Source organism: Phaeodactylum tricornutum, chromosome 21 (genome assembly GCF_000150955.2).
Source record: "Phaeodactylum tricornutum CCAP 1055/1 chromosome 21, whole genome shotgun sequence".
Classification (NCBI taxonomy): domain Eukaryota; phylum Bacillariophyta; class Bacillariophyceae; order Surirellales; family Neidiaceae; genus Phaeodactylum; species Phaeodactylum tricornutum.
The window spans coordinates 109,159-134,064 of NC_011689.1; the positions used below are offsets into that span (position 1 = coordinate 109,159).

Genomic DNA, 24,906 nt, shown 5'->3' on the forward strand with positions numbered 1-24,906 from the left:
AATAGAGTCATAGTAGCTCGAGGGCGATAAATGAGAAAGGGTCTGCTGAATATTCCCACGGGTATGGGTGCCGTCGCAAATAAGAATGGATCGTACGTACTTGTTGGCACGAAATAAATTTCCTGCCGTGATCGATGAGAAGTGGTGGATTTCGATCGAGCCGCGAAACTCCGTTTTGCAACATCTTACGAAAATTCCTAATAAATGCCAATCAGGGCTAGGTGAGCTGTTCGAATATCATTTTGTCCCGGTCTAGCTAGCTACTGGCGTAAGCGAACGGTCCCTTGGATTGAACTCATAGTCAGGTGATTGAAAAAGGACGGTGCGAGCTACGCGAGCATTTCTAACGAAAGACGTCGAATACTTTGACACGTGCCAGTGATGTCCCTGATTGCGATGTCTAGTCGTGTGCCCCCGTGTGATTCGTGAATTAGCAATTCTCCGAGTCCCTGTTCAAAAATTGACAATGAATTCGGTCCCAAGCTGACTCTGACTCGGGTGCCTCCGAAACTTGTACTGTATCAGGTCAACCCGTAAATTCTTTCGAAATGGGAACTGTGTGTTGCTTCTGAAGGAATCGCCCGGACTCACCAGTTAGATGGTCAACGTTGGGGACTTGAATGCAAAAGGTTTGGAAGAGAAACGTATTCCAATCTGTTGACCGGGGGGGGGCAGTGCAAAGAAATGGCTCTACCGGAAGGCCTGCCAGAGACGCTGAAATCACGCGTTCACCAGCTTCATCCGATCAAGTCGCCCGGGACGTGTATAGATACTGAGATCAGCGGGTCGTTCGTGCTGTACTTGCCTACGGTCGTGCTGCGGTACCAACACAATCCGGCGTTTGCCTTGTCCTGTCGAATTGCCAATCAGCACAATCTACCCTTACTCGTCCTCGTAACACTCTTGGACGATACCCACCATCCGGACTATTGTGCAAACAGCACACAAAGAAGGAAAGAAGACATTTGTTACCAATCTACTGTTATGACGGCTCGGCGTTTGGCTTTTTTACTGGAATGTTTGCAGGAAGTAACACACGCGTGGCAATCACACGGTGCGGCGGTGGCCATTCGTATTCACGGACCAGAATGTCGGACGCCGCACCACTTGACGCTCGCACGTTCGGCTGCGGCTATCGTTACGGATGAACCCTTCGTAGATCCTTACGTGACGTATGTGGAACGTGTCGAAAGTGTTGGTCGGACTTTGGCAAAACCTGTGTTTCGAGTCGACGGAAGTACTTCTGTCGCGCCTGCTGGCCAACTGCAAAGAATTGTTGGCTCGAGTAGGTCTGATGACAAGCCCATTATATTGTACAAAGGTGTTCCGTCCAAGGCTTGGATATGGGAAAAGTCTACCGCGCCGAAACGAAGAGGAGAAGTGATGGGTGTTGTCGAGGAAGGCCATTTCGATGCCCCGACACTCAGTATGCCCTCGCCCGCCGATTTTTTGTCGAACCCCAGTTTTGCAAGCCTCTACAGCGTGCTCCCTGCCGAATGGAAAGATTCTAAGATTCCCGCTCCAGGCCGTCGGCCGTGGTCAGTTGCTGATCTTACATCTATTGCGGATTGCAAAGCTTGGGCACTACAATGGTCCGGCGCCGACTCTAGCGTTGCACCCTGTGTCCAAACTCACGGTGGAGCCAGAGCTGGAATGAAACGTTGGACCGTTTTCCTAAATCACCATTTGGTCAAGTACGCCCGGACACGCAACAACATTACTCAGCCACACGCCGTCAGTCGACTATCCTGCTATCTGAACTTGGGCGTAATTTCCATTTTTCAAGTTTTATTTGATCTTTATAATCGGGACCGGAACGCAACCGAAAAGTTTCTCGACGAAATCGTGAAATGGCGGGAAATTGGTTACGTACACTGCTTTGCGTTTCCACACTCTTATGCCAAACCCGACGTGCTTCCATCTTGGTCCCGCATTCATTTGGAACGTTCTTGTGCGGCAAGCTACGGTAGCAATTCCTCCTGGTCGGTGGATACCCGCCGTAGACTTTTGGAGGGACGATTCGGAGATGAAGTCTGGGACGCCATGCAGACGTACTTGATTGAGACGGGGGAACTCCACAACAATGCCCGCATGACTTGGGGCAAAGCAATAGTGCATTGGTTGAAGGTTTCAGTTGGGCCGAAGATTTACTCATCTTTTTGTGTCACATAAATGATCGTTACGCGCTGGATGGTTTAGCGCCACCATCGTACGCGGGTTTGCTGTGGTGTTTGGGTTGGTGCGATAAGCCCGGACCAAGTGGGAGTATTACAACCAAACCAACGTCACGGTACCGTACTGGTCCGGACGGGTTTCAGGTGGCGCAAGAGACTTTACTGTCAGCAGCACCTACCACACGTGACTGTGGTGCTGTGAAATCCAGTCCAGCAGCAAAACGTAGCATGGCTATGCAGGATGCAATTTCGCCGGAAAAGGGACAGAAAAGTATACTCTCTTTTTTCGAAAGCGGGCGGAAGAAAGCAAAACTACGCGAGTCACACAAACACGAGACGTAGACTTCGTTGCTATTTTACTCACGTTGCTGCAAAAGCCTTTAAGCATAGCTTTGTTATTTTGCTGACTTACATTTGGTCACGTTTTTGCTATCTGTAATATCTTATAATAAAATGTACAACATTTTTCTATAGCTTACGTATTGTACTCTTTTCCAGGCTATGCTCTGGCTGATTGTGAGCACCCTTCCCAGTCAATAGTTCGGGCAATCTGGACGTCCGTCCGTCTGTCACGATCTCTTACGGAACAAATCGTAAAAAAGCCTCATGAAGTCCAATAGAAACAGTAACTGCAAGTCGGTAGGAAAACAATCATCTGTGACTTTGTCCCTTTTCACTTCATCCGACAATGTGGAGAGATTTTTTTTTCGTGAAAGGCAATGAAGCTGGCCTCTAGAGTGAGACGCCTTTCGCTGCTCACAATAATGGTCGCGGGGGTCGTAGCTTTCTCGACATCCGACGTCAAAGTCCTGACACGGCAAATTCAATCCGCATCCAAAGAACGCGTTGCTGCCGTCGTCGATTTCTTACTGTCTTCTGACTGTGACAAAGATTCCCCCTTCCTGAAAGGCCTTCGTATTTGTGGAAAAGCCAAGCGGGCGGATCTGGCGCTCCGGCTGTATCAGAAACATCCCACGGAAGCCTGTCGATCCGTTGCCATTTCCGCAATGGGCTTGTGTCAGGAGTTGGAGCTGGCGCTGCAGCTACTGCACGAACCTCCAAGCGCCACGGCAGCTGCTTACAATGCCGCGATCGCGGCTTGTGGAAAGTGTCGTAACTGGGAAGAGGCGATGACTGTCTACAACGGCATGCCGGTGGCTTTGAAATCGACCTTGACGGCCAACGCGCTGTTGTCGGTGCTGGCACGGTACCAGCGGGGAACGGAAGCTTTCACAGTACTACAGTCCATGCCAACATCTCCGGATAGGGTGAGCTATCACTCTGTGGTTCGAGCATTGACGCAAACCCCTAATGGGCTAGCTGTGATCTTGCCGGTCCTCACGATGCTAAAAGACGCTGATCTTGCTCCGACTGACGACATCTTCGACATGGCGATCCAAAGTTGCCTGAAGCACAACGACGTTGGGCTCCTTCAAAAAGTCAAGCTGCTGAAAGACCCGGGGACACCCGCCACGATTCCGGTTGCTCGTGTATCCTGGGAATTTTTGCCTAAAGTGGGGCGGGGGAAAAGTGGTTACTGGAAAATGGGGGAACTCGTTCCAAGTCTTTCTCGTGGTAACCAGGACGGTACAATTACGGTAGGAGTTCAGCCGCACAGGAATCTGACGAGATTTGGCATTACCTTTGTTTTTTACCAGAATGAAATCAAACTAGGATATCTGCTGATGGAGAATTCTCCTCAACGTCAAGAGTCGATGCTCATGGGCCTACTCGTGACGAACACGAAAAGAGGTGGGGGTCTTTCCAAGATATTTCTGGCGTGCTGGCTGCGGTTTTGCGAAATGGGCGATCTCCGTCCAGTCACGGGTGTCATACGCAAGCCTTTGTTGGCACTAGTCTTGCAACACCGCTTTGGCTTTCAGCCAGAAGCTGGCAATGGCATTGAAGTCGAAGTGTCCATGGAGTCAAAACCGGGGGGAGATGGTAGTGAGCAAGGTGACTCTTCAAGCATTGTCTTATCGGCGACATCCACGACAAAGAACATCGAGGGCGCTTTTTCGTCGCGTGATATTGCCAAACAGGGCTTGCGTTTGGAAACACGTACTGCGCTTGCAAGTTCCGCAGCTTCGGATACCACTGGCCCAGTACATGCAACTGCCGGTCGGCGTGTTTCCGTTCTGTGTCGCTTCATCCCTCCACCGTCCGAATACTGGCAGGACCAGGTGAAAGTAGTGCTCTCCGGTCAAACTTCGAATGAGAGGTTTCGGTTCGAAAGCAACGTTGCAGCCTCTGACGTTCGGCGCATATTCCTCTTCGAAGGAATCCAGACGGAGGCGCCACAAAAGTGAGGACATTCTTCTGTTCGGTAAGTGACCAAATGGCAAGCGCTCACATTACTTTTGGCAGGGCGGACACCTTTTTTAGCCAAGTTGGCTCGAACAAATGTTCGCGCAATCGTGGATTGCTTCCAAACGAGCCCGAATAGAGCGAACTCCATGCACAATACCATAAATCTCAACGTGCATAATAACCTCGATAGAGCCGGTACATCTGGCCCTCTCATCTATTTTTGGATGGCGCATAGAGCGAACGAAAGTCTGTAGGAAATCTAAAAGGATACAAGGCATCAAACGGTAATACCGACTCATTACGGACCCCATTTGTTAGTCTACTTGAACTCGTATCGTATCGTATCCCTTTGGTGAGAGTCACATCTTGCTACTACCGTGGGCACTGCCGTGAAGGGTGGGTTCCCGCGAAGAGGCCCCGGCCAAGGGCGCAACCTTGGCACCGGAATGTTGGGCACTGGTGCCCCAGGTTCCCATGGTGACGAGCTCTTCCGAAGCCGTGGGGTGAATGGCCACGCAGGCGTCGAAATCTGCCTTGGTGGCCCCCATTTTCATGGCCACGCCAAAACCCTGCAGGATTTCGTCCACGGCCATACCGATCAAATGCAAACCCACCACTTGTTCCTCCACGCCGGCACAGATAATTTTCATGTAAGTTTTGGGTTTATCCGCGGGTTCCATGTCGAACATGGAGTAGTAGAGATTGACAAAGGTGCTGGTGTAGAGTTTGATATTTTCCGGGCCGTACTTGGCCATTGCCTGGGGTTCGGTGAGTCCCACGGTTCCAATGGGGGGATGCGAAAAGACGACGGTAGGTACGAGTTCGTAGGAAGCCTTCATGGGAGCTTGTCCACCAAAGACGCGGTCGGCGAGTCGGCGTCCGGCGGCAATGGCCATGGGTGTGAGTTCCACAATCCCACAGACGTCGCCAATCGCGAAAATGTTGTCGACGGAAGTGTTCTGGTAGTCATCCACCACGATGTGTTTGGAGGGACGCTGCTTGACACCGACGGTCGAGAGCCCCAAGCCTTCCACGTTGGGAATATCCGTCATGGGGACGCGTCCCGGCGCCATGAGGACGACGTCGGCACCGTCAATGACGGTAAGATTGTCGACGCAGAACACGGTTTTCTTGCCGTGGACTTCTTCCACCCGGAGGACCCCTCCAGTGTTTCGGTGGATTTGAATGCCGGCGTTGACCATTTCCCGGTCCAAAAATTTGGAAATATCGGGATCGAAATCCCGGAGGGCTTGTGATTTCCGCACGACGAGGTGTACTTGACTGCCGAGTGCGTTGAGGACTCCGGCGAGTTCGACGGCAATGTATCCCGCCCCGACAACAACGACCTTGTCGGGCTGCGTTTCGAGTTCAAAGAATCCATCGGACGTAATGGTGTGTTCCACCACGCCTTCCCCCGGAGGCACCATGGGCTTGCCACCGGTGGCAATGAGAATCTTGTCTGCCGTAATGGTTTGCTGCGTTCCGTCGTTCTGGTGTACGAGGATCGTGTGAGGGTCCTGGAGTTCGCCAAAGCCCTGAAAGGCGGTAACTCCGGCACTCCGTAGTCCGTTGGCGTAGATATTGTTGAGACGCACAATATACTTGTCGCGTTTGTCTTTGAGTGCGCCCCAACGAATGGTGGTATCGGAAGGTTGGGGGAATTCGTACATGGCGGCGTCGTGCTTGAGCATTTCACGCATCGTCGCAGCCTGGTACATGATCTTCTTGGGGACACAACCAACGTTTACGCAGGTGCCACCCCAGCGGTTGCCTTCAATCACGGCAACCTGTTGGCCGTACACTTGGGCGGCACGTTTGGCGGAAGATACTCCGCCAGAACCGCCGCCAATCACGACGTAATCAAAGTCGTAGGAAGTAGACATGACGAGATCGATGTATCGTTTGCTTTTTCTCTGTTTTTATAGTGGTGTGTGTGTGTGTTGGCGTTGAGTGTGGGTGGATGGTGTTGGTAGGAGAGCAGGCACTCGAGACTGGCTTTGAAATAGTGTTCTACTTCGTTTTGTGTCGGAAAAAGCCTTTCTTACTACCTACTAGCTAGGTATCTACCGTAACTTACATTTACAGTAACTAGCAGTAATAGCTAGGTGGTGAGTTTCCGTGGCATCCCGAAGAGTTCCATGGCGTCGAACGGGAAAACTCCAATCGCCTGTTTCGGTCCGGTCAGGCTCGAGCCGTCTAGTAGTACTAGGAAGGGGTGAGGCCGACGCTGGAATCACTCCGAAGCTTTGGGATCCCGTCAGCCCGAGCAGGAATACCGAGTACCGGACGAGCAAACCCTTGCGGTCACGCGCTTAGGGTCATACCCGTATGTGACGTGGATTTTCGTGTCGCTTGACATGGCGTGGCTTCGAACCAATTCCCTCTCTGGCCAATGCTACAGTCACTGTTGTCCTCTACGACTAGTGGTAGTACGGTAGTTGTACCTTGCACCGAGTCATCCCGTGCACCGCCGTCGCAAAAAACGCCTGGTCCCGAATCGGTCTCTTTGGAATCCATCGTAGAAGTTTGCGGCCTGTGAGCACGGACCCAACCATAAGTATCCAAAAATTTCCGTATCACGTGTTTTCTTCCCGTGCCTCAGGGTCACAGCGACAGGAGAATCATTCTGTTTCTTGACCGTGACCTTGCACAACAACCTAACTCTAAACTGGAATCAACGCAAAATGATTTTTCGCCGCCTGCAATCAACGTTAAATATCTATTATGCACTAGCTCGTGAAAGAGGCTTTTCTTTGTCTAGAACAGCCCAATGACATAGGGCCTTGAGGTTGTGGCCTGGTCAATATGTGATATTGCACGAAGATCTCCGTGTTCACTACAGCAAATCCACCTTGTATACTAGCGAGTTAACTCGACTACTAGCTAGAGTATAGTAAGGCTCACCGTATCCCGGCGATTCCGAATGGGGGGCCTCGCTTTCCCGGGCGGTTCGTCAGAAAGGGCTTGGCAACCGAGGCCTGGTCTATAAGGAAAACAGGCCATTCTGGCACAAGATACAGATCGCAAAAGGGCCTAACAACCAATATACTTTGCGCCAAGGATCCCTTTCACAGTCAGCTTCTAGCAAACGCACCAACCAATCCTCGAAATCATTGTTTATCCAAAGTACTTTCCAATAGACAAAGAAAGAAAAATCCATTCTGTACCATGGCTGACAAAAACTGCCAGGCCTTAACCTTGGACTTTATTGCCGTAGAGGACGACGCGGAAATGATCGCCGTGGAGGATGAGATTCGCCGGGACTTGAAAGAAATTGGCGTTACAGTCAATACCCGTTTTCTTAGCCGAGAGGATTACATTGAAGCTGAGTTGAATGGTGACTATAACATGCTCTTCACTCGTACCTGGGGTGCCCCGTACGATCCTCACAGCTATTTCAATTCGTGGGCCGTTCCAAGCCACGTCGAGTACACGGCCATTGACACGTTAGAAGCACCTCTTAGTCGCGAGCTCCTTTTGAAAAAGATTGAAAATGTGCAGAAGGAACTAGATGAGATGCAGATTCAGGCACAGTGGCGAGAGATCTTGAACGATGTCCATCAGCAGGCCATCTTTTTGCCGCTCTGGGGCACCCGAATTCCATACGTGATCAACCGTCGTCTTTCAGGGTTTACGCCAAGTGATCAGGCCTTTACGTATCCATTAAGTAGCATTCGTATCTCAAGCGGATCTGCCAACATCACCATCGCGCCGGGTTCCGGCGGCTCGCTCTTCACGTCGGTCGGACCCTTGAATCCTCACCAGTACTTTCCCAATCAGATTTTCGCCAGCGATTGGATTTACGAAGGCCTCGTGAATTACGGACAAGATGGTGAGATTGTTCCATCGCTAGCATCGGAGTGGACTACGGAACGCACTGCCGAAGGACAGCGCGTTATCTTCCAGCTTCGTGAAGGCGTCAAATTTCACGATGGCAGTGATTGGAACTGCACTGTCGCCAAGCTCAACTTTGACCACATTTTTTCCGACACGGTCCGCGAACGTCATTCCTCATTTGGAGCTACAGCGAATCTCAAGAGCTGGACGTGCAATCAGAATGGGGAGTTTGTTTTGGAAACGTCCGCACCGTTTTACCCTCTGCTCCAAGAGCTTACGTATAGTCGCCCGTTTGTTTTTGCGTCTGCTAGTTCCTTTGCTGCAGGCATTGACTCTGATCCAGAGACTCAAAACTCATGTGAATCCGGAGATTTTGGGTCCAAATGGGACTATCTTGAGGAGTTTGTTACCTGCCTCGGTCTCTCGGCTCCCATTGGTACGGGACCGTTCAAATTTGCGGATCGTGAATACCTCCCGGGAACGAACGAGACAATGGATGCCAAGGTTACGTTTGCGCGCCACGAAGACTATTGGGGTGGCTTGCCCGCAATCGAATTCCTTGAAATAATCCACTTTGAGGATACGGATGCGGTCGAAGCCGCGTTATTTGACGGTCAGCTGGATATGGTTTTGGGCTCCGGTCCCCTTTCTGCCAAACAAGTTCAGAATATCAAGTTTGTACATAGCGACAAGTTTGATGTCCGCCACAGTGCAGTTTTACAGAATGCACTGGTTGTCTTAAACTCTGGTAAGGCACCAACGGATGACATCCAAACACGCCAAGCCATTATTCACGCCGTCAACAAAGCAATCTTTATTGAAGATGAGTTTGCGGGCTTGGAACAAGCCGTTTCGCAGCTTTTGCCGCTCACCGCACCGTACAGTAACGTTGATCTCAATCCAAAGTGGAATTACGATTTGGAAAAAGCCAGATTTCTCAACTGCCCTGCAGATATGAATGGCAGCTCGGAGGACAGCTTGTCGGGTGGTGCAATTGGGGGTATTGTTGCGGCAATTTTGGTGGTACTGGCAATGGCTGTCTTTTTGGGACGTTTGATTCTACGCGAAAAACAGGGGAAGCCAATGTTTGCCCCAGAAAAGATACGCAAGGGCGAACAAGCTTGAGGAGAAAAAATTCAGTGTCACAGTCAGAAATAACCATAATTTCAACTAACATGGATCAAATGGATAATGTCTTGGCGACAACATCGTTTTAAATCGGCGATTCCTATTTGCGAACATTGTTCCGTATCTATGAGTAAAGCGTATTTGCATTTTTAGATACATTTTTTCGTACATTAATTATTATTCCCACCTTACTGCTGGGTCCCGCGATCGAATCGGGTGTGAGCTCCCACGATGAGGAAAGTCCGCCGTTCTTGGGAGATTTCGGTTTGGTTCTATCCTTGTTTCTCATTGTTCGTTCTCTTCGTGCCTATTCAGGGCCCCATCTTTCCTCCATGCCGTCCGAAAGATCTTACTACGATGTTTTGGGCGTCGAACCCGGAGCAGATCGCCAGACGATTCGCAAGGCCTATTTGCGCCTTTCCCTCCAACACCATCCTGACAAAAACGTGGACAACGTGGAAGAAGCCAAGGCCAAGTTTATAGAGATCGGACATGCTTATGAGGTACTGAGCGATCCAGAGGCTCGGTCAGCCTACGATCGAGAAAGACGCGGGAATCGTAACAATACCACCAATTTCCCGTTTGGTACCCAGAATGGAGCTGATAGCGACACTTCGCAAGCCGCGTACGATTCCTACCGTGATGCTTTTGACGCCACTGTAGCTGGTATGTCCGAGGCCGATTTGGCTGCCGCGGTGGGTACTGCTTCGGTAGTGGGTAGTGCCGTTGGCAGCCTGATCGGCAGTCGCTTACTTTCGACCAAGTCTGGTGCACGAGGAGCAGGCAACGGGGTGCTCGCTTCGGTTGGGTCTCTGGTGGGCAGCGCAGTCGCTTCCGAAATGGCGACCCGTGCGGTACGGACCTTACATCAGCAAAGCGTTGAGCGAATTGAATACGCCCATGCCAAAAAAAGGGCAGTGGAACGGGGAGATCCTCTTCCTGATCCACCGGCCCACATGGTGCGTCCCCAAAACGGTATGCCCTGGAAAGAAAAGCTGAAATCCGCCGCCAAAGCGGTACAAATGACAGCTGCTGCTGCATCCTCTGCAGCAAAATTCAAAGAGGACAAGTCTAGTAGTTCTTCGGAGCGAGGGAATGGGAATCCGACATCTTTTTGAGACTGATCATATACCGTTTTCAATCATATGGTTGCCAGAACTGCAACTGCTCACTCTCCCCCCTGAGATCGACGGCCGCAAGTGCACGGCGCACCTTTTCTGGGAAGCGCACTTCTTCAGTTGAGGCAGTGGACAAGACCTTGTATGTGACTAAAAAGGCAAGCTAAGACCTGCGTCTCTTTCCTATAGACGTCTAAGGGTAGATAATCAATCCCAACGTTGGCAACAAAACTCTTACATTCGGAGAGCTTACAGGCAGGTGTTGGCTTGCTAGAGAACGCGAATGTTGTCGTCGCGAGAGTTCAGTTCAGACGAGGTAGGGTAGGTGTATGCTCCGATTTCTCATCGATCGTCACTCACAGTAAACATTGAAAAGTAAACTTTCTCTATTTCTGTCAAACACATATTTAGACTTAAGAAGCTATTGAAGTAAAAGGACAAAGGATAGCCGAAAAGCAGAGTCGTTCGCGAGACAGATCACTATACGGAACGTGTCACATGAATCTACCGAATTCGGCATCTTCTTGCTATAGAGAAGTTCGTACGTTAAACAAGTAGTTACTTATTTGAAGAACAACGGAAAACACCAGCAGGAGGCCCTGCGTAGCCCGACATACGTCAACCCCCAGACCCCATTGAATACGACGCATTGATTGACCATAGACTCTTTTGCACAGTGTCGGGTTTGCGCAAGAGCACGTTTTGTACTTCTGACTGTTAATTTTATCAAGCTCTAAGGAAAATGGACTGGGCTGGCGACATTCCCATTTCCCTTCGCAAAGAACCTTTCCCAGTAAAGCTCAGCTACATGATTGACGAAGCAGAGCGCAATGGCAAGGAGAGCATAATTTCGTGGCGCCCCCACGGTCGGGCGTTCTTCGTGAGCAACCCGAAAGCCTTCTCAGATGTCGTACTTCCAAGGCAAGATCAGGTGCCGTCGGTGATTTGCAAAGGAATGCAACAACTTCTCACGTTCAATTTTTGTTATTTTCAACAGATGGTTTCGGCATACAAAGCTGCAGTCTTTTCAGAGGCAACTGAGTCTCTACAGTTTTAAGCGATTCTCTACCGGTAAGACGTGTTAAGAATATCATCAATCCCAACCTGTTGCTAGCAAGCCTTACTCACCATTCATCGGAAATTTTTGCACCGGAAGGATCAGACAAGGGAAGCTACTACCACGAATTCTTTCTTCGTGGACAACCGAAGCTTGCCTACGCGATTTCACGAATGGCAATCAAGGGAAATGGATCCCGGAAGCCAGTGTCACAGGAATCGCAGCCCGATTTCTACTTGCTTCCCGCAATGACGTCAGAAAAGTCAGCACCCGTGGTTAGCAACGACCAACGGCACAAGCATTTAGCTGCCACGGCCGCGGGCGCTCAGGAAAGCAAGTCTGGCGGCATCTATTCCGAATACGATAGTTCAGCGACTGTTGCACAAGACAAATCAAGTCAAAGAGAAGAGATCCGAAGTGGGGCCGGCACAAGTATTTGCAACGGGGCTCGTCAGCATCCTTTGGTTGTTCCGAGAGATGGACAGAGCACATGGCCTGCGAGTCATCATATGCAGGCAGCATCACATGCATTGCCAAACAAAGAAATGCAAGCCTTGTATGCTCCTATTGTACCACAACGTGATACTCGAGCACAACTCGATCCGGATCACGACGTACGCAAAGGCAGCATCATGTCAAATTTTGCTGTTGATAGCGATCATCTTCGCCGAGAAGACATGGTAGACCTTCGCAATACAATCGTAGATCGCTTCGCTTTTTATCAGAATGTGGCTGGGCTGGATGCGAACACTCATTCAATGGCAAGCATCCCTTTCACTCTGCCACTCGATCCCTCTGTGACTGTCAATTCGTTTGGCCGGTACGAACCCGAGTCCGTTTCAAGGCAAAGGCTCGAAATAGCCGTTGCCGTCCAGATTCTACAGAATCAGTTTGGCCAAGCCGTGAACGGCTATGGTCCGGCACGGGATGCACAAACCTTGGATGATTGTCTGGGACTCAATCGCGGTTTTATCCCACCCATTGCTAGTCTGCCTGGAAATTCTTCGTCTCAAGCCTTCCTGCTTCAATCTTTGTTGGCAGAGTCTCAACCGTTTCGGAACGGCGATTCCGACGCTTCTGGTAGTGCGGGTGCAGTGCGGTTCTGGTGAATAGTAGGGCCCGTTCTTTTGAATCTTTTTTTTCGTCCAATTTACACTTTATCCAAGAAAGTGACTGTGAGTATCTATTTTGGCAAATTTTGCTTGTTAGCCCACCTAAAATAATAGAATCTTTTTTGTTGCACATCGTGGCCTTCGAGATTCCGTTCTTCGTTCACCGGTAATCCCGTACGCAGTAGCATTCAATGTCAGCGAGCTAGATCGATGCTGGTGAACTAACAGTAATGGATATGTCCTCCTTGCCTCGAGTCCCTTTCACAAATGGTTTTTCTCATTGTCGACGTTTCTTGACGTTGTCTCCCGTTTGGGTATTGAGAGGAAGGGTCAGGGTCCAAAGGAACCCTTTACCCTTTCTACTCACGGTCACTGTCTGGACGAGGCGCCGAATCTTCCATCTGGAAGAAACCGGCGCTCCCGTTCGACAACGATAAACAATCGATACACAGAACGACATACGCGTCACCCAGGGAATACACAGAAGTTGACACGGATGACGTCACAGCGAACAGTGTTCGCGTCTCGCACCCATCACTTTGGGAGCTCTCGAGCGTGATACTGACAGTGAACTTCGTTCCCCCAATCCCAAACCATTGACACCCTCTTCCTCTCTCGCACAAAAAGCACCATCGTAAAGGAACACTACACAGTTCCCCACACACGAATACTCCCATCATGTTGTTTCCAACCATCTCTCGTGGCGTCTTACAGGTACTCACACCGCAGGCCCGTATTGTCGGCACTCGTGCCTCGCACACTGCGGCGGCTGCGTTCGCGAGCAACACCCACGCACCGTGTTGGTCCTGGACGGAATCTCTTTCGTTTGCGTCACCCGAATCTGATTTTACCAGCTCCCAGAGTCTACCCAGTGCGGGATCCAATGTTGCTACCGCGGTCGGTAACCGTTACCAATCGTCATTAGCGGCTGCGACGGATTCTACTCACACGGTCTCACCGGCTTGGTCGCAGACACTTTCGTTTGCTTCTCCCGAATCCGACTTTGTCGCGGCCTCACCAATGAACAATAGCATTGGCGAGTCGTTCGTCCTCGAGAGCAAGAAGGAAACGAGCAGTGCTTTTGCAGCGGTGGCTGACCAGTCAGTTTGGTCGGGAGCCTTATCCTTTGCCTCCCCCGAGTCTGACTTTTGCGCCAACGCCAGTCCACCAGCACGCAACGTTTCCCTCCCCCAGTCCTTCCGTGAAGCCTTACTGGAAGAGCACGCGGCTCTCGTGGTGACCACAGCAACAGCTCCGCATCGGATCGTTCACGTCAATCACGCGTGGGAAGATCTATGCGGGTTCGACAAGAAGGAAGCCCTACACCGCTCGCTGAATATTTTGCAAGGTCCCGATACCCGGGTGTCCCTGACGCAGCGGATGGTGGAGCGCTTGCTGGCGACCCACGACCCCCAGGAAGTGTACGTGGTCAACTACAACAAGCAAGGTGAAGCGTTTACGAATCATTTGCGTGCGGGTTACATTCAGGAAGATAACGGGTTGGAGTTGTTGGTGGGGATTCTCGAGCCGGTGCAGCGACAGGATGTTCCCTTGCGATTGGTGAGGGACTAATACCAGAGATGCCGTTTGGCAAATTGTGTTGTACCCATCCCGTATAGAGGCCTTTTGCTTATTGCAGCGGGTTGACCAAACGATGCCCTGATACCACTACTACTCTTGTGCATATAAAAAGACTAGAACACGACGATTTTGTTGTTGTAGTTTTTCTGCGTTGCAAGAATATTAATTCTTAGAAAAGACACGGCTTTTTACTGATACTGCCCTTGCTGCTGTTGCTGTGATTTCTTGGCGAGTCGTCCACCCATAAAATCGTTGGTATCCAGCCACTTGTTGGTGGCGGCGTAAATACAAGAGACTTCCTTACCGGACAATTGTCCGTCTCGGGTCGACGACACGCATTTCAGAAAGGCCTTATCGGACAAGTCCGTAATGACCTGTTGAATGATCAATTGCTGTTGCAGTCCCATGCTGAATTGCTGAAATTCCGAGGCACCACCACCGTTATCGCTGCCGCCGAGGCTGAGCATATTGTCACCGGCATCAAAGCCATCCGTATCGGTACTGGCGAACGACTTTTCTCGTTCTTCCTTTTGGCTGCCGCCTCCAAACCAAGACATTTTGTGTGTGTGTGTGTGTGTGATCGACGGGTGCCAAGTGACGCTGTTGGGTCTACTCTGATTTGAGCAGGTAACAGCAAAATGGCTGTAGGATTTTTGTGGAATGGATTGGCGTCGGTAACTCTCACGACGGTAGCCTCTTGTCGCTTTAGTCTGCGCTACCAGTAGTAGCAACCAACGTGGAGGAAGAGGATGGAATGTCGACCAGCTCCATCGTCCGTCGGACGCCTTCCATCCGAATCAAGGGGTAGGGGAAGGAATGCAGGACGGACGGAAAAGTAGGGTCATTGTACATTAAGCCTCTCTTCAAGTGCCTCTTGGCGCGGAGATTTGGATTGTCAAGGAAATAGTTACATTCACACGCTGGAAAATATAAAAATGTGGGTAGCGCGTCGGTCAATGCGGAGAGGATGGGACAATCGAGAGACTCCTGGACTTGGACCCTTTCAATTCTTAGCGTCTTGCCAAAAAACAAACACCCAAAATAGAAACCGAGGGATTTTCCCACAAGGCTCTCCAATGTGGATCGTGTGTCTCTCGAGTTTCCTCTCGTGAGCTCCTCTCATACACACACTCTGTCTTTTCCACCCTCCACCGTCCCATCATGCCTTCGGTTCAGGTCGAATTCAATACGGAATACCAAAATGCGCACCGCTTTCCGGCGTGGATGGCCTTGTCGGTCTTTTCGATCGTCTGCCTCGCCGCGATCGGCGCCGAATCGACCCGGGACGAGCGCGACGCGGCCATTAAATGGTCGCTCGCCGTAGCCTCCATGAGTATGATCGTATCTTTCCTGGCCGTTGTGGCTTACTTAATGGCGCGCGGCGTCTTTGTTGGACAAACTCCCGAAACAGCTTTGGTACGTATGCTCCGCGAGGTTCGCCGTACATATTCCGGGCGAGTGTCATCGTGTGCGGGAATGCCGGCTGCGATTGTGTGACTCACTCGTTTTCTTTCTTCTCAAACTGCCGTCCCGTATCAGGTTGTTTTCGTCCTCGCGTTTTGGGGAGCCGGTTTACCGGTCATTATGAACCCTTCCAACGGAATCGCCGTACGCGACGACACCGTCACGAACGCCAACTTGTACTTCTTTTCCTGGCTAAGTCTTGCCGCAACTCTCTTTCTGGGTGCCAGTCTCGCGCAAGAAAGGACCGGAATGAACGTTCACGAAATGGCAACGGCATCTCCCAAGACTACCCGTTGGTTTGGACTCGCCGCGTCGTCACTCGTCGTCATGGGCGCCGCGGTGCGCATCTTCCGCGAGGTTTGTGAAGATGCGTTGCCCGTGGTGCAGGAGGGAGCATTTTGTAAACGCAGCAAGCTGGCCATTTCTGTAGGCGTCGTCTCTTTTGTTCTCTCCTCCGCAGTTGCGTACCTGTCCAGTCAGCGCAGCAATGCCGTTATGCCCATCCTGGCGGAAACGGGCCTCACTACGCTGCTGCTCATCATGTGGTGCTTTGCGGTTGGATACGTGACCTTTGGATTGACTTCGCCTGGATCCAAAATCGGCAATCTCTACTTTGCTACCTGGATTAGCTTTATTCTCGCCGTCTTTTTATTCGGACAGGCCTTTCGAGACTACGTGTCGGGACGCATGAACGCAAACTCCGCGAGCGACGGTCCTACTGCCGAAGATCATCAAATGCACGAATCGACTCCAGAAATTCCGGATGATGATCAAATTTAGAAAACGGTCATAGACCGCGTGTCGCTTTCTCTTTTTGGAAGAAATTGTCGTTTCTCGTTGGGCAGGTAATCGTATGTGGAGACTGCTCATTCTCTGTGCCCTTGTTTTTGACGGCAAACGGAATATGTGTTCACAGTCAATAACAGTAGTAGCCGTCACCGTATAGCTATTTGCAAAAATTCCCGATAACTCGACTCGTCTATGGAGTAACCGTCCACAGCTGTTGGTTGTTATCGGCGAACTGTCCTTTTGTTGCCCAGATATTAGTTGGTTATTGGACGAAAAGTGACATCTTATGCGAGCTGTTCTCTGTGTTTAAAAATACGAACGGCGTGTCGCATAGAGCACGTTCGTCTTTCGCATTCCACGCTAGAGATCGAGATTTTTATTGGTATTTGCAATGTGTAAGCATAGCATTTTCAAATTCCCCCAAAATTCACATTAAGTTTGATACCCGATACGCTAATTTCGACCAATTGAAGCATTCCGGTTTGTTAACGGGAATGAATAGCTGTCACCAGATGCAGACGATCTTTGGATCGTTGTGGTTTTTCGCTAGCGCGTGATACTGGGAAAGATTCGGAACGCTGCACTTCTGGCTATTCCTGACCCAAAGCATCCTGCTCGGTCTCATTGAAATCAAAGGCAGGACTCACGGCATTTCACTGTTTACGCTTTTCGATTACTATACTGTCCCGTTGCCGTTTTTCTGCATATTTGTGAAAGACCATGGTCTCCGTTCAAGTGTGGAAGGATATGCAAGCCATTTCCGGACTATCATTTGGCGTGTTTCTTTGCATGCATCTTTTTTCCCATTACAGTCTTCGCTTGTCGTTCGAAACTGCGAATAGCCATCTGCTCAGATTCCGAACAATTTATCAGCATCCTGTATTTGAGATTTCCTTGCTTTTGTCTTTGCTATTGCACATGACGAGCAACGTTCAGCTTTACCTCCTGCGTCGGAAAGTAGCCAAAGGAGTCAAAGGGAAAACCAACGGCAAAGACGCCCAGGGAACGACAGAGGGTGCGGCGGAGCTCAGCGCTCACAGATATGCTGGATACTTTTTGGGTCTGTCTCTATTCGGTCATGTCGGAGCAACCCGGCTGGCTCCTTATATGTTCCTCGACGATCCCTCGGAATACGACTATGGATTTATCAAAGCAGTGAACGACAAAGTTCCGTACAATCTTTTTGCTGGGTATCTTTGTATTCTTGGCATGGCAGGAGGGTGGCATCTAATATATGGGAGCCTTAGCGCAGTATCGCATTTGCTGGGTTCGCCACTGCTGGGCAAGCCGTTTCCAACATCCGTGAAATATTTTGCCATGGCCAGTCATGTTTTTATGATTAATGGAATCGTTGCGCTTTGTGGGTGAGTTAGTCGTCTTGGCGAAAACCTTCGTCACAAGCGTATAAATCCGCGTCTTCTCAACAAGCTTCTGTTCTCCCCAGATACCATTACGCCATCGACAATGATGCGAAAGCAGATTTACACAAGAAACTGATCAAAGCGATGGGAGTGTAGACCAAATGCTTGCTCCCAAAAATCGTGGAAAGCGTCCAAAGGAGCCTCCTCGAGAAACGCTGAGACCAGAGAGGAATGTATGGGATAACTAATAGTCGCAATAGGTAGTGAGGTGTGAGGTTTGGTTGCATTTTCGTTGATGCCAACGCAAATGGAACTTCTCACTAGCTTGAGTGGACTTCTCATGTTGAATGTAAAAAAAGTAAGCTCTGCTGTTCGCATGTCTTCCGAAAAATTGTATTCTCCCATTTTTCTTTTCGTTCTAGAAACGGAACCTGCCGGCGATTAGGTAATTTTCGCTCCGTAATTCAACGGTAAGAAGAAAACAAGCCATGCAGGTTGCTCCTCTGAACATGACAACAATTAAACTCACGAACGTGTCGCGAAATCAGTTAATAAGTCTTTTTGTGAGTTTGGTAGCGCTTGCCAATACTTTTTGATAATTCAAAAAAGTGATTACGGTACCTGAAGGTGCAAAAACCACCTTGCAGCATAGGATGAGTTCTTCGCGCAAAGCTCTGTTTATATTCTATTTTGCTGCGATGATCGAGTACGTTTTGGCGTATACTCATCAGAAAAGTGGCTTTGGTAGCCGACGCCTCGACCGCAGCATCGACCGGATTGGCAGTCCGTATATGAAGGACTCAACGTTTTTTCCGCGTCGAGCCTTGTGGAATAGGCTTCTGTTGCCTTTTGCACTTACCACAACGTGTTCCACGAAACTCTTGGACCCACAAAGTGCTTGGGCGGCTGCACCCTCACGCGTAGAGGGAATTGGAGGGGGCTTTGACGTGAGACAGCCTCCACTTTCGGCAATAAAAATTCCCGACGTTATATATCCGGCGTCTATGGAGGGATTATGGAGCTGCGAAAGGCGGATCATCAGTGTCGAGGGAAACTCTGAGCAAGCGCGGGAAGCTTGGACTGCCCTTGGCGGTAGCAAGCCAAAATTATTTGGCCCCGACCAGTTTGAAGAATACTTGACACGCTTTTTTATACCTCCTTTTAATCACCCTCAGACTTATACGTATAATGATAGCGAAGCCGCTGGGGTCGCACGAGATCGTGGCTTCGAGATTCTCTCGCGAGCTAGCTCGTCTCGAAGTGTACAGTGGGAAGTGGCACACCCAAACTTGCTTCGATACTCTCAAGATGGCACGAATCAACAAAATCGCTACGTAGAACTTCTGGTTGTACAAAGGAAAAGCGAAATTCCCACTTCTTCGGGCTTTGGGTTTGACGAGCTTATTCGAATAACTTCAGCTGCTGGGGGATTTATACCCGGAGGCATTGAAAAAGTAGCGCGCGTTCAACGAAAATATAGGCGGGCCTTGAATAATGCTACTGGGGCTAGAATTGTCGAGGGCATTGAACTTGTGAAGACCTTCCGAGTTTTGGATGGTGTAGCTGGTATTGAGATGCCAACAAGTACGACCAAGTCAATGCTACGAATGAGTCGTCCGAACACCGCTTGACAATGATACAATGCGTACAACCTGGACAAACAGAATACTTTAAAATGCTCGATTGTCGACCTGTTCTTTCTTTCATGTCATTAACGTTGAACTGCAAATGGCCACATATTCTTTCGTTTATTTTTGAAGTAGTCAAAAACCTCCCAGAATTGTGTACAGCTTCAATTGGTGCATGTTTTCAATAATTCCTTGCATTTCTTTCCCACTGGAGTCTGTTGCGACGCCATGAGTTGAACGTACTGTAGCATTGCTTCCTCTTTCGATAAATCCTTTTCTGCTAGGTGTGCTGCGTGTTTCAAGCGAACGGTGGGGTTCAGCGAATAGCACATCGAATTTGGACATGGACCTGATGTCGCATGTTTTTAAAGGCCATAGAGGCGAAGTTTCTCGTCTTGTGACATTCGGTTTGGCGGGTCGTCCGGTGTTTCGCCGACCAGCTTTGCCGTAGTTTGGAAAACTTGAAGTATAGAAGAGTTCGGTAGCGATGGCTCCATAATAGACTGTTTTTGCGTCCTGTGCAGCGTATAATTGTGAGCAAGATTGAGATTTACGAGAAGTAATATACGTGTCTTTTGTGTCTAATCGAACGACCTGTGATACGGACGGCACAATCGTGCTTTTTTTGTCGGGGACCTATCGTAAAACACGGCTGCACATTCTCATGTCATTCACGTTGATTTGACAACGTGACTTAAATTCGAACCAGGACTACTGGTCCAAGGAATGATTAAAGTAGTACGAAGAGCAAAAGGGTTTGACAGTGACTGTAAGGTAGGGTGCCGGAACTGCTATCGATCGTCACACCGTCGTTATTGTAAAAGACTTCACTGCCAAGCGAGGCAGCTGTCCATCCGCCAAGTAGTATTTCACCTATTTATCTTGTCTCATGGTCCGCCCACAAGCTAGCCCTCCGTACTCGAATGAGTTTATTTTGGGCATGACAATCAGAGTAGTCCTAAAGTTATTTTATACCGAAGGGCGATGATTAGTGTGCATGGCCGGAATTTGCCCTATATGACTCACCAAGCCCTATCCTGATATCACATAACTGCGGTTCCTGACTTGTCACAAGGCGGCCGTCCTTCAGAGATAATTTAGACGGGTACAAGGGGAATGGGGCCCTCCCCGTAAACTACATGTCAAAAGGCCTGATAAGATGACTGTCCACAGAAATTGCAGCTGTCTAATATTACTTTACTCTTTTTCGCTTGACTTTCAAATGTCACTAAGAACGTTGGTGCTGTCTTCGTTAAGCATCTTCCACCACTGTCTTCGTTAAACATCTTCCAACAAATCCGCCAGCGCTCGACTTGCTTCCTTTCGTACTTCCATATTTTCCCAATGGAGTTGTAGGGCATCCGCCATGGCGCTAAAGCCGCCCGCTTGCGCCAACGCCGTTAAACGATCTTCGTGATCCAGACATAAATTGGCGAAGGTCCCGCACGCGCTCGCTTGTACTCGTGGCTCGGTAGAATGCGTTCGCATTGCAGAGACCAACGAGACCATGCCACCCGTAGTGTCAATTGTCATGGCCCCCTGGGCGTTCCCACATGTTAAATTTTGCAGGGCCGACCAGGCCGCCTCCTGAACTGATACGTTGTTCAAATGACCCATCATGGCCGCTAGAATTGCTTCAACTCCGCCAACATCGCTGATGGCGCGTTCGTTCTCGATATCCAATGCAAGCTTTTCTAAAGCCTGGCAAGCAGCTTTTTGAATCGGTGCGTGCGAAGAATGCGTCTCCATAGCCCGCACAATGGCCAGCAGGCCACCGGTCCGAGCAATTGTATCCCGGGCTCCTTCGTCGTGGAAGGCTTCGATTGTAATCCATTGAAGTGCTTCAAACACAACACCGGTTTCCGAACTCCATAAATCCTTGCGAATAACCTGAGATATTGACGGAGGCTTGAACTGCTTGGTGGATAAAAGCGTGGACAAACCCGATGCTAATGTAGCAGCCACTGTATCGGACTTGGGGGGCGATATGGTTTCTGATACGATTGGGGTGTTGATAGCGCTTGCAATTGTTTGAGAGGGTGTCAATCCTCCATTTTGTGGATACGAATGAGTATCGGATGGCGGGGTTTGCATGAGAGATGGTTTTACGGAGTCTGAAGCGGGAGAAGTTCCTTGGGACCCGCTCCTTTCCTGGCATGTCACACTCTGCAATGGACTCGATGGTGTTTCTCTGTCTGATGAAGATCGTTCCGGTTCTTTCGGAGAAGACAACTCGTCTGTTGATGCCGTGAGGATAACCGTCGGTTTTAGGGACGTTTCTCCAGTTAAGGTGGTGGCTTCCGATTCTACTGGACACACTACCGGCCTCTCATTGATTGCCCCTCCATGGGGCGTTTCCGATACAGGTATTATTGGTGGGGATCTAGAGGGCGTGTCTTCGGATGATTTTGGAGATTCCGGCATTACTGGCGCAGGCGCAGATGCATCATGCGTTTCCGGTACTCCTATCGACGACTCTGCCGGAAAAGTGAGGATTTCTCCTGCTACTATGGCTGTTTCCGGTACTTTCAAGGGTATTGCAGCACCTTTTAGAGTTTCGGAGGCCGCCACTAGGGATTCCACTGGGCAAGAAGCCGCTGCTCCGGCTGAATTGGCTGTTTTCGGAAGAGGCGATGACGATTTTGCCATCGGTGTTTCCGCGTCCGACGTTGACGACTCGGCTGGACTCAAAGGCAATTTCACTACTAACGGAGTGCTTTCTCGTAATGTTTCCAACGGCCGAACAAGTACGTTGGGCGTTGCCTCACACCCCATTAGGGATACCAAGGGTGTCACCCCGACGGATACGGTAATTTCTGGTGCGGGTTTCGAAGGCGGTACATCTATGCTGGGCGTTTTTGAGTCTTTTTCGGGCGACTCTAACGGACTCGAGCATGAATTACCTGATGATGGGCTAGTTTCCAGAATCGTCAAAGGCGCTGCCAATACACTGGTCGGCTCCGACTCCGCCACAGGTCTCGAAGGTCTTTCTTCTGTAAATGTGGATGCTTGCAGGACTATTTGTGCAGCCGATTGGCTAACTCCGTCCGACAAGGCTGTCGAGGACTTTGCTGCCGGACTCGACAGCAGCTCTCCCACTGATGTATTTGTCTCTGATTCTGTCGACAATGGCACTGAAGATGAGTCGGTCGTTTCCGGTACCGCTTTTGGAGACGATTCCGGAGTCGAGAATGTTTCTTCGGCTGCTGCGGAGATGGTGGCTGCGTCCGGCACCGTCAGTAGCTGTTTGGGTACGGGAAGTCTTTCCGGAGCAGGAGATAGTTCTTCAGCCGTGTCCGAGCCGGTCGTGGTGGTCGTTGTTGGGCTGCACGGTGTGTCGTCCGAGGATGTCGTTGCTGCCGGTGAGACGGGTGGCCGTGGGGACGAATCGGGCGTATCCGGTACCGTTTGGAAAGATTCTGCCGGGCTCTGGGGTGCTTCTTCAGCCAACAAGGTGGCGGTTGTTTGTGTCGGGAACGGCGGTCTAGGCACGCTTGACGATTCCGGGGATACTGTTAAAGACGCTTCTGGACTCGAGGAAGGTCCGCTGGCTTCGGTGGCGACTCCGGCAGCGGTGTTCGGTACCGCCGGTGACGATTCGGGGAGATCATGGGATTCCGATACGCAAGAGTGCGTCGTTGTTGGGCTGCACGGTGTGTCGTCCGAGGATGTCGTTGCTGTCGGTGATACGGGTGTCCGTGGGGACGAATCGGGCGTCTCCGGTACCGTTCGGGAAGATTCTGCCGGACTCGAATCTGTTTCCACGGCGAGGGGGGAGGCTTGCACGGGCGTTTCCGGGGTCAACGAGGGTTCCGACACGTGGGAGGTTGTCGTCGACATGGCCTCGGTGGGGGTGCTGGGTCGCGGGGGCGATTCGCTGGGTCGCGACGATTCCGTAGCGAGAATGTATTCCGGCATGCGGTTGGTGTTTCGCAATCGCTTCAGCAGATCGGTATGCAGGTCCAACTGGAGCTTCGTCCGCAAGGGCCCGCTTGGTTGTCGGGCTGGAAGACCCCCGTGGGGAACTTCCGAGACGTCGCCGAGATCGGATACGGCGGTTTCGACGGCGGGAATGTCCGTGGTGGATCCACCGGGCGTGAACGTCCGGAACAGACGGGGTTCCGAGTCGCTGCTGTCGATGCGATGGGGAGTTGTGTGGAGTGCGGTGTGTGGATTGTCGAGCAGAGCTGAGGAGGGTTCGAGGATGACGGAGCTGTTCGTGCTGCTTGTGTTTTCTTCTGGTGTGGCAACGTGACGCTGAATGGGAGAGTGGGCTGGGTTCGTCGTGGAGGAACTGTCGTCGCGGATACCAAGGATACTATTGTCGTCCTCTCCCGGCTCGTTGTTGTCATTGTCGTCGTCGTCTTCGGTGGTGGTGGTGGTGACGCGTTCGGTAGTTTCTTCTCGCCGTTTGGGTGAATTGTCGATCCTGTCGTGATTGTGAATAGAAATGATACTGCTGTCGTCGTCGTTGCTGTTGCTGTGGTCGTTGTGGTTGCTATGAGTGTCGTCATGGTGATCGCGTTGTTCGTCGGATGACACGGGAGACGACGGTTCGCTGTTCTTGTTCTGGTTGTTGTTGTTGTTGTTACTGTCGTTCGGGTGCGTACCGGAGTTACCATTGTTGTGGTTGGTGCCGTTGCTTGGACTGGTACTGCCGCCATCCTTCTCCTTCTTACTATCCTCAGTGTGTTGAGGTTGACTAGTGTCGTGGTTGCGAGGCAGCGGGTTTTCCTTGGCGACGACAGAATCGGCACGCGGAGATCCGACACTACTTTTGGACGTGAATGGTTCCAAGACGGCCTTGACGGCCGGTCGAAAGCTGGACGTGTCGGCCGGAGCCGTTTCCACCGCCGCGGCGGCCGCGGCAGCGGCGCGAGACTTTTTGGAAGCGAAAAAGTTCATGCCCTTGCGACGCCGACGACCCATTCGCGGACTCGTCGTCGTACCGTTGCTACTGTCGTCGTCGTGTTCGTCGTTGCTACTGCTATTGTCGTTGCGGAAGTGTGGAACGTTCCCGTACGGGTATTCGTGCGATGCGTCGTCCCCAAGTTGGTCGTCGGCTGCGCATTCCCTGTTGCGGTCAATGTCGGTAGTCCCGTCACGGTCGCTAGTATTGCTAGTGCTAACGTTGATGCTGTTGTTGTAGTTGTTGTCGAAGGACGTGTTGGGGTACTCGTACAAGAACTGGGTGGATTGTTTGGGGGGAGAGTCCAGGAGCGGTGCGAAACAACCACACGCCGTGGTAACAACGACCGGAAGCATATACTACTACTACTACCACTACTACTATCGTATCCGCGCGATTGGGGCGAGAGTCGTTCGGTAGGAGTGCGAAGGGGGGGGG

General features: G+C 50.8%; 12 protein-coding genes across 12 annotated transcripts; 9 read left to right on the forward strand and 3 right to left on the reverse strand.

Annotated features, from left to right (window-relative positions):
- Window positions 1-543: 543 nt before the first annotated feature.
- On the forward strand, window positions 544-2,172 carry PHATRDRAFT_49165 (predicted protein; the record flags this gene model as incomplete). Its single annotated transcript, XM_002183777.1, has 1 exon — window positions 544-2,172. The coding sequence occupies exon 1, from the start codon at window positions 685-687 to the stop codon at window positions 2,170-2,172; it is 1,488 nt and encodes a 495-aa protein (XP_002183813.1). The 5' UTR covers window positions 544-684.
- A 671-nt stretch (window positions 2,173-2,843) lies between these two features.
- Window positions 2,844-4,503, forward strand: PHATRDRAFT_49166 (predicted protein). The gene has a single exon (XM_002183778.1). The coding sequence runs from the start codon at window positions 2,894-2,896 to the stop codon at window positions 4,481-4,483; it is 1,590 nt and encodes a 529-aa protein (XP_002183814.1). The 5' UTR covers window positions 2,844-2,893; the 3' UTR covers window positions 4,484-4,503.
- A 340-nt stretch (window positions 4,504-4,843) lies between these two features.
- Window positions 4,844-6,496, reverse strand: Gsr_1 (glutathione-disulfide reductase; the record flags this gene model as incomplete). Its single annotated transcript, XM_002183894.1, has 1 exon — window positions 4,844-6,496. The coding sequence occupies exon 1, from the start codon at window positions 6,365-6,367 to the stop codon at window positions 4,844-4,846; it is 1,524 nt and encodes a 507-aa protein (XP_002183930.1). The 5' UTR covers window positions 6,368-6,496.
- A 1,156-nt stretch (window positions 6,497-7,652) lies between these two features.
- PHATRDRAFT_49168 (predicted protein) lies at window positions 7,653-9,446 on the forward strand (the record flags this gene model as incomplete). The annotated part of the gene is made up of 1 exon (XM_002183779.1): window positions 7,653-9,446. One exon carries the CDS (start codon window positions 7,653-7,655, stop codon window positions 9,444-9,446), a length of 1,794 nt encoding a protein of 597 aa, XP_002183815.1.
- Window positions 9,447-9,781: 335 nt separating this feature from the next.
- Window positions 9,782-9,991, forward strand: PHATRDRAFT_15747 (predicted protein; the record flags this gene model as incomplete). Its single annotated transcript, XM_002183780.1, has 1 exon — window positions 9,782-9,991. A coding segment is annotated over one exon (210 nt), but the record flags the coding sequence as incomplete, so codon positions are not given.
- A 1,318-nt stretch (window positions 9,992-11,309) lies between these two features.
- Window positions 11,310-12,991, forward strand: PHATRDRAFT_49170 (predicted protein; the record flags this gene model as incomplete). Its single annotated transcript, XM_002183781.1, has 2 exons — window positions 11,310-11,539; window positions 11,626-12,991. 2 exons carry the CDS (start codon window positions 11,310-11,312, stop codon window positions 12,731-12,733), a joined length of 1,338 nt encoding a protein of 445 aa, XP_002183817.1. The 3' UTR covers window positions 12,734-12,991.
- Window positions 12,992-13,368: 377 nt separating this feature from the next.
- On the forward strand, window positions 13,369-14,456 carry PHATRDRAFT_49171 (predicted protein). Its single transcript, XM_002183782.1, has 2 exons — window positions 13,369-13,633; window positions 13,709-14,456. Exons 1-2 carry the CDS (start codon window positions 13,415-13,417, stop codon window positions 14,306-14,308), a joined length of 819 nt encoding a protein of 272 aa, XP_002183818.1. The 5' UTR covers window positions 13,369-13,414; the 3' UTR covers window positions 14,309-14,456.
- A 9-nt stretch (window positions 14,457-14,465) lies between these two features.
- Window positions 14,466-14,874, reverse strand: PHATRDRAFT_49172 (predicted protein; the record flags this gene model as incomplete). The annotated part of the gene is made up of 1 exon (XM_002183895.1): window positions 14,466-14,874. One exon carries the CDS (start codon window positions 14,872-14,874, stop codon window positions 14,506-14,508), a length of 369 nt encoding a protein of 122 aa, XP_002183931.1. The 3' UTR covers window positions 14,466-14,505.
- Window positions 14,875-15,478: 604 nt separating this feature from the next.
- Window positions 15,479-16,561, forward strand: PHATRDRAFT_39827 (predicted protein; the record flags this gene model as incomplete). The annotated part of the gene is made up of 2 exons (XM_002183783.1): window positions 15,479-15,733; window positions 15,857-16,561. 2 exons carry the CDS (start codon window positions 15,479-15,481, stop codon window positions 16,559-16,561), a joined length of 960 nt encoding a protein of 319 aa, XP_002183819.1.
- Window positions 16,562-17,216: 655 nt separating this feature from the next.
- On the forward strand, window positions 17,217-17,954 carry PHATRDRAFT_49174 (predicted protein). The gene has a single exon (XM_002183784.1). The coding sequence runs from the start codon at window positions 17,291-17,293 to the stop codon at window positions 17,936-17,938; it is 648 nt and encodes a 215-aa protein (XP_002183820.1). The 5' UTR covers window positions 17,217-17,290; the 3' UTR covers window positions 17,939-17,954.
- Window positions 17,955-18,243: 289 nt separating this feature from the next.
- PHATRDRAFT_49175 (predicted protein) lies at window positions 18,244-19,562 on the forward strand (the record flags this gene model as incomplete). The annotated part of the gene is made up of 2 exons (XM_002183785.1): window positions 18,244-18,401; window positions 18,482-19,562. The coding sequence occupies exon 2, from the start codon at window positions 18,585-18,587 to the stop codon at window positions 19,560-19,562; it is 978 nt and encodes a 325-aa protein (XP_002183821.1). The 5' UTR covers window positions 18,244-18,401; window positions 18,482-18,584.
- A 1,275-nt stretch (window positions 19,563-20,837) lies between these two features.
- PHATRDRAFT_49176 (predicted protein) lies at window positions 20,838-24,824 on the reverse strand (the record flags this gene model as incomplete). The annotated part of the gene is made up of 2 exons (XM_002183896.1): window positions 20,838-21,437; window positions 22,815-24,824. The coding sequence occupies 2 exons, from the start codon at window positions 24,822-24,824 to the stop codon at window positions 20,838-20,840; spliced, it is 2,610 nt and encodes an 869-aa protein (XP_002183932.1).
- Between the last annotated feature and the right edge of the window lie 82 nt (window positions 24,825-24,906).